This window comes from Meriones unguiculatus, chromosome 8 (assembly GCF_030254825.1).
Source record: "Meriones unguiculatus strain TT.TT164.6M chromosome 8, Bangor_MerUng_6.1, whole genome shotgun sequence".
In the NCBI taxonomy this organism is placed as follows: Eukaryota; Metazoa; Chordata; class Mammalia; order Rodentia; family Muridae; genus Meriones; species Meriones unguiculatus.
Window position 1 is genome coordinate 117,903,042 of NC_083356.1, and position 7,174 is coordinate 117,910,215.

Genomic DNA, 7,174 nt, shown 5'->3' on the forward strand with positions numbered 1-7,174 from the left:
AAGGAGAATTGGTTGCAGGGCCCTCCGGGAGACACTGGAGGACCGACGGCCCGGAGCGGCGGAGCTGGGCGTCCCGGCTGAGAAGCAGCGGGGGGCGCCCGGAGGGGTGGGCTCTCATGCTGTAAACAGCCAACAGGGTAGCTGAAGGCCTGCTCCAGGAGAACGCGAGTGCCAGGGGCCGAGTGCCCGCCAGGGTGGGACGGGGCCACTGGGACAGGGGCAAAGGTGGGCGCTGTTCTCGGACGGAGAGCATCGCCCATCAGACAATTGCTCTGAGCTGGGGAGCCTCGCCGGCTTTCCCACTTACGACTGTGAAGAGGTGGGCTTGACTTTCTCGGCAGGGCTTGCTCGTAGGAATAAGTTGGCGCCGAGGGGGAGAGAGAAACTTTTGGCAACGGCTATATATGTACACATGTATATAAATATCGTTCACACCTCGCCTCCCCTTACATTCCTGACGCGCCCCCAACGGGTCCAAGGTGAAAAAGAAAGCGCCAACAGACAGCTGGGCGAGCAGACCAGGGGTCTGCCCCTAACACACCCCAATGGGCTGGGTGTGTCCCAAAGCGGGGGGGGGGGGGCAGGTTAGGGTCTGAGCGGGTGTCGCGACCCGGGTGCGTCTAGATTGCCAGGCTCTCTAGGCTGCTGCGGAAGCGCGCACGCCGGACCCCCGCGTCCTGTCCCTGTCCTCCATGGACCTCTCCAGGGTGGGCGAATCTCCACCTCGGGGGCAGCAGCCGGGCGAACAGGCGGGATGCGCCTGAGTCGGGCAGGGTGGGGCGCAAGTGCGGGAGAGATGAGCGGATCTGAGTGAAGATTGATCTTCCTTAAAATGGTCGCCACCGGCGTCATTATGACTATCAAAGTTATCGCCAAGAGGCTCAGCCTCCAACCTCGGGCAGGAAGGAGAGGAGACGAGGCTGGTCGGAGACTCTCGGTGCCACCAGGCAGCACCAGAAGCTCCCGGGGGCTACAGGTAAGGGGCCGGGGTGGAGGAGGGGGCGCGGGGAGGCGGAAGAAGAGCAGAGTGGCCGAGAATCCTTTCCCTCCAGTTGCTCTGCTGTGAATCCCTTTATTTGAAAAAAAGGGTGGGGGTTTGGGAGGGAAAGCTGGCAATTTAAAAAAGTGGATTCGGAGCGGCCCCTGTGGTAAGGTAAATCATGATTGTGTTTAAAGTTAGCAGTCGAATTCTGCCATCAAATCGTCCAGTCTAGTTCGTTTCCCCTAGGGGAAAATGCGAGGCTAAGAGAAGCGTATCTACCAGCCAGATTATAAAGCTAAAAATCTAGGGTCTTCGAGTTCAGGACTCAGCCTGCAAACAGTGCTAGAAAATCAGAGAAGATGTAATGATTTCCGTTTGGAGGCACCGACCGGCCCAGCCACGTAGCAAGAAAAAAAAAAGCGTTTTCGAAAGTCTAAAAGGTATTCTCTCTCTCTCTCTCTCTCTCTCTCTCTCTCTCTCTCTCTCTCTTCTCTCTCTCTGTCCGGAGGAGAGCATCCAGACTGAGAAGAGAAAGAACCCAGGATCCTATCTGATAAAATACTGATTATTAATATTTGGTTCTTGAAACAGAAAGATGAGCAGTCCTGACAGGAGCAGGCGCAAGGTCTTCTTACGCAGGTCCTCCTGTATCCTCCCCCTTACCCGCCCCCCTTACGCCCCCAGCTTGTAAACGCTAAAACAAAACAAAACAAAACAAACTTCACAAGGATTTACTCCGGAAAAAATCAAAGCATTATCTATTATTTAACACGTATCCGTGTTGCTGGAAAAATGAGGAAGGCGCTGCGTGATTAGGACCTGAGGGGCAGCCCAGCAAACTGAGAGCGTAATGATGCCCCTAAATGAAGGGGGAAATGTGCCGCGGCGTGCTCTATTAATCAGACTGTCAATTTCACCCCCGAGGCCAAACCCCCGGGCGAGCAGAACTGGCTGGGAGCGGGCAAAGGAGCGGAGCCTTCTTCCTCACTTCTCGTGTCTTCTCGACTCCTACCTGGATCTATTTGTCTGCTCTGAAGCCGCCTTCGTTACCCACTGACAGGAGCGTGTATTTATTTGCTTATAAACCTGTTACAATAAATGATTATTCGAACGGCGTCATTCGTACCTTAATGACGAGCGGGCGCTACTTTTTGATGAATGACATCTCCGACTCAGAAGGATGTATGGGTCATTTTGACCAGTCATTCCCTCGCTCTGGCATCCCACAATTTTTTCCGCCTCCCTCCAAAAGAGATAATAATATTTAGAGCCGCTTGCTGGGGCTGAATGAGAATCGGCCCTAGGCGCAGCCCATCATTAAGACGGGACAGCCAGGCCACTGTGACATTTTTTAGAAAGCTGAGATGATGGAGAGAATAAGAAAAGAGATGATTCTGATGGAGAGAGGGCTACACAGCCCCACTGCCGGCAAGAGGTTCTCCAGCTTGTCCGATCCGGCCGGCGGGGCCGTGCTGGAGGCCCTGGAAAATTCGCAGCACCCGGCTCGCCTCAGTCCGCGCCTGCCGTCCGCTCCGCTGCACGGCGCGCTGGGAGACCTCCCCGCCAAGGGCAAATTCGAAATCGACACTCTGTTCAACCTGCAGCACCCGAGCAGCGAGACCACCGTCTCCTCCGAAATCGCCCCGGCCACCGAGGCCCGCAAGAAGCCGGCTCACTACTCGGAGGCGGCCGCCGAGGCCGACATGAGCGGCGACGTGGAGGTGGGCTGCTCGGGGCTGCGCTCCCCCGGCGGCCTGGGCCCCGCGCCGCTCAAGGAAAACAACGCCAAAGGTAACGGGGCGGCCTCGGACCCGGGCCCCGTCCCCCCCGGTTCCCCCCCGGCTCCCTCCCGGCTCCCCGGCAGCTCCCCCGGCGCCCCGGCCGGCCTCTGACTTTTAACCAAAGTGCTGCTCGGGGCCGGCGGGGGCAGGGGAGCGACGCTCGCCGGGGACCGTGCCCCCCGGCTCTGCGCCTGGGGCTCCCCAGCACGGCGCCCGGCCTGTGCAGCCTGAGCGGCAAGGCCCAATCGCCAGGCTTCCCGCCCGCGGATCTCAGAGCCGGGCACCCCACCCCACCCCACCCCATCCCGGCTCAGTTGCTTTTGGGGTACCGTGGGCAGGAGCTCCGAGCTGGGCTGCCCCTGGAGCCCCCAGCGCCGGGCGGAGGGGGCGCCCCTCTGGCCTCGCACCTCCCGGGAACCGCTTCGGGCCAGCGGCAGAAAGTAGACAGCTCTGCCCCGCACGGTCTGAGCTGCAGACGCCTCGAAAATCTGAGCGGCTTCTCAGCCCCAGAGGCTGTCAAAGAAAGGTTGGAGGCCGCGCTGAAAAGCCGCCCTGTGCTTTCCAAACTCGGCTCCTCAAACTGCGTCCGAGGCAGGCATTTTCCCTCGGCCAATTTTCCTGCCGAGTGGAAATTTTCTAATTATTGGAAGAAGAAAAAAAAAAAAGAGCAACCCTCTCGAATTCCGTTTCTATTATTCGGCTAGGAAGGGCTCCCCAAACTTCATTGATTCCATTAACAGCAGCAATTTGTAAGCCTGACAGTCCTCATCAATTTTGACAGCGGCTTCCCTTCCCGGAGCGCCCAGCTAGCAGCCCCAGCTCAGGGTTCTCGGGGCCCCCGAACGGCTACTCATGCTCTGCGGACTGTTTGCTTGCCAGGGTACGCGGAGAGCGGCTCGGTGCCGGGCGCCACCACGCCGGCCTCGGGCTCCGGCCTCGGCAGCCTGCACGGAGGCGGCGCGGCCGGCGGGGGCGCGGCGCTGGGCGGCTCCGGCTCGGGCTCCGGCGCCGATCAGGTGCGGCGCTACCGGACGGCCTTCACCCGCGAGCAGATCGCGCGCCTGGAGAAGGAGTTCTACCGGGAGAACTACGTGTCCCGGCCCCGCCGCTGCGAGCTGGCCGCCGCGCTCAACCTGCCGGAGACCACCATCAAGGTAGCGACTCGGGCCTCCCTGGGCCACCTGGGGCCATTTGTTTGTTTGTTTTATTCCTTTATTTTTGCCCCCTTTCCCCTTTTCGGGGTGGCGAGAGTTGGGCGTGGAAGCCCGCAGGGTTTGTCACCGAACGGGCAGGCTTGTTTATTCCTCCTGAGCCGAATCCCAGTCGGCTGGCAGGCCCGGCAGACCCGAGGAGGATGCCCGGAACGCGAGGCCCGGGCGCCAGCCCCTCGCCCTGCTCCGCTCTGCCCAGCAGCTGTCCAGGTGCCCCTCTCCTGTGCCCAGGGTCCCGCTTTGCCCGCAGCTGTGAGGCAGGCCGGCTTTTGTTTCTCTGGCGCAAACCCGAGGTGAAACTCCTCATTCTCTCCTGACCTCGGAGCTTTATTCCCCACACAGTCTTTGCTACCTGGAGAAAAGGTTATTTAAAATACCGACTGGGTTGAGAACGTAGTTTCCTAAAGAAATTTTCTCTTGGGCAGCAGGAAACAACGAAATGTTCCATATAGACGTGTGTGTGTATATATTTAGGTATTAATTTTTATTATGCATTCGGAAGAGAAGGGAGGGACCAGGTAGGCTTGAGGACTTCATGGGGCAGAAGTGACGGGGTTTTCTTCCTTTTCGAGTAGGGACGAATGATGTCTTTATTAGACAGTCCACCAGGAGCGGGCAGGAAAGTTCCCTTTCCAGGCTCCGGGCGCACAGCTTTTTGCTACTCATTTAAAGCAAATGATTCCAACAAAATCATCCTTTCAATACCCTGAACGGACCCGTGTCCCCAGGGGACGGTTCCCGCAGCTTGGAGGGCTCAAGGCCCGGAGCCGCTCGCTCTCAGAGAGACCTCGAGGCAGCCCCTCTCCAAAGGCTGCGCAGAATCCCCGTGCAAATCCTGGGATTGACGGCCGGGGCTTCGGGGAGGCCGGGCGGTGGCTGGGGAGCCGGAGGGAGAGGAAGGGCCGGTTTGGGATGAGGGGAGAAAAAAAAGGCAAGAGTAGAGCCGGGACCCCGGGAGCCGCGCCCGGCCCCGGAGGGGAGGGTTGCGGCCGGGGAGGGCCCGCGAGTGTCGGTGCGCCCCGCGCCGTCCGGGAGAGCAGAGGGCTGCGGGCCGGAGCCGGGGGCAGGCGGGGGAGGCTGGACGGGGCGTCCGAGGAGGGAGGCCGGGAGGCTGGACGGGGCGGCCGGGGCGGCCGGGCTCCCTGACGAGGCGGCGGCGCGGCTGTCCCCGCAGGTGTGGTTCCAGAACCGGCGCATGAAGGACAAGCGGCAGCGGCTGGCCATGTCGTGGCCGCACCCGGCCGACCCCAGCTTCTACACCTACATGATGACGCACGCGGCGGCGGCCGGCGGCCTCCCGTACCCGTTCCACTCGCACGTGCCGCTGCACTACTACCCGCACGTGGGCGTCACGGCGGCGGCGGCGGCGGCTGCGGCGTCGGGGGCGGCGGCGGCGGCCTCGTCGCCCTTCGCCACGTCCATCCGGCCCCTGGACACCTTCCGGGCGCTGTCGCACCCCTACTCGCGGCCCGAGCTGCTCTGCAGCTTCCGCCACCCCGGCCTGTACCAGGCGCCGGCGGCGGCCGCGGGGCTCAACAGCGCGGCGTCGGCGGCGGCGGCGGCAGCGGCGGCGGCCGCGGCGGCCTCGTCGGCGGCCGGGGCGCCCCCCAGCGGCGGCTCGGCGCCCTGCTCCTGCCTCAGTTGCCACAGCAGCCAGTCCGCGGCCGCCGCCGCCGCCGCCGCCGCCGCAGCCGCCGCGCTGGGCTCCCGGGGCGGCGGCGGCGGGGGAGGAGGAGGAGGAGGAGGAGGAGGCGGCGGCGGCGGCGGCGGCGGGGGAGCCGGGGCGGCGGGCGGCTCGGACTTCGGCTGCGGCGCCGCGGCCCCGCGCTCCGAGAGCGGCTTCCTGCCCTACTCGGCCGCCGTGCTCAGCAAGACCGCCGTGCTCAGCCCGCCCGACCAGAGGGACGAGGCGCCGCTCACCAGATAACTACGCCGCCGCCGCCGCCGCTCCCCGTCCCCCGCCACCGCTCGCCCGGCGTGCGCCCCGTCGGGGCTCCCCTCCCCCAGCCGCCCCTCGGCCCGCCGCCGCCGCTAGGGGGCGCCCCGGGGCGCGGGAGGGAGAGAGAGGGCCGAGGGGGGGAGGGAGCCGGCGGGAAGGCCTGGCGGGGTCCCCCCAAATGATCTCTATTTTTGTATCTCCAACCTCCTCGCCGCCCCCCTCCCCACCCCCGACCCCGCTCTGCAGGCCCCGCCGACCCCTCGCCCGGCTGGACCCCCCGCCCGGCTCTTCCAGACGCGGCTCCCCACGCCGCCCAGACTCCGGGGTGTCTGGGCCCGGGGTCCTCGTCACCCGGGGAGGCGGCCTGAAGCAGTGGGGGCCCCGACAGAAGGAGAGGGGCCACTGGGGCGAGCGAGCGAGCGTCGCCCCCGGGGTTCCCGCTGCTGCTCTTTTGCTCGTCTTGGAACGGGCCGGGGAAGGTGGGGGACGGAGAAGGCAGGTTTCTCAGCCAAAGCTCGCCCGGGCCTTTGTCCGAGGGGAGCGGGGGCTGGAGGGGCGGCAAGCCGGGGGGCAGGCGGGGAAGGCTGGGACCCGGGCAGCGGACAAAGCCGGCGGGGACAGGCCCGCGGCCTTCCACCACTGTCCCCTCCGGTCTCTGCTGTCAGCGCTTAGGGAAGGGAAGGGTTTTGTTTTTGTTTTCGTTTTGTTTGTTTGTTTGTTTTTTTCCCCTCTGCATATTTGGTGCAAAATGTCTTGAGGATGGAGGTTGCCACAGCCAGTCCGGGAAGGGAAGGGAGAGGAGAGGAGGCGCGGGCCACGCTGACAGGTCGTTGGAGCTTGTGGAGAGGCATTTTCATCTCAGTTTTCCAACTGTCGAGTTCCACTCCATCTGGGAAATACTTGAATCCCTAGATACACGATGTTACCCTGAAATTTTTTCCCTTAGACTTTTATGAGTTCCAACTCTGCGCTCCTCACGACCCCTCCTCTCCTTGTTTTCCTTTTCCTCGGGTGAACCGGTCCTTGGCTTATTTCTCGCGCACGCCTGCTGCCTTGTTCTCTGCAAAGCCACCGCTGGGTTGCTGAGGCCTGCTCGGCCAACCCTGGCTACAGGGGGGTTTCCTGGAACTTGAAGAAAGGTACATCAAAACCCGCCAGTGTTAACTGCCACGTCAATTTTGATGCTAATAATGTGCAGATTATGACGAAAATTGCCAATCATGCTCTCTGATGGACCTCCTTTGAATGTGGAATTGGAGAA

The 7,174-nt window shown here is 62.8% G+C and overlaps 1 protein-coding gene across 1 annotated transcript in view; it reads left to right on the forward strand.

Moving 5' to 3' along the window:
- The first annotated feature begins 717 nt into the window (after positions 1-717).
- Positions 718-7,174, forward strand: part of Evx2 (even-skipped homeobox 2) — a 7,706-nt gene continuing 1,249 nt past the window's right edge. Inside the window, exons 1-4 of the mRNA XM_021650434.2 lie at positions 718-976; positions 1,907-2,773; positions 3,643-3,917; positions 5,149-7,174. The exon at positions 5,149-7,174 is cut by the window's right edge and continues 1,249 nt beyond it. Coding sequence (XP_021506109.2) covers positions 2,347-2,773; positions 3,643-3,917; positions 5,149-5,901 — 1,455 coding nt within the window. The 5' untranslated portion in view covers positions 718-976; positions 1,907-2,346 and the 3' untranslated portion in view covers positions 5,902-7,174. The remainder of the gene's footprint in view (positions 977-1,906; positions 2,774-3,642; positions 3,918-5,148) is intronic.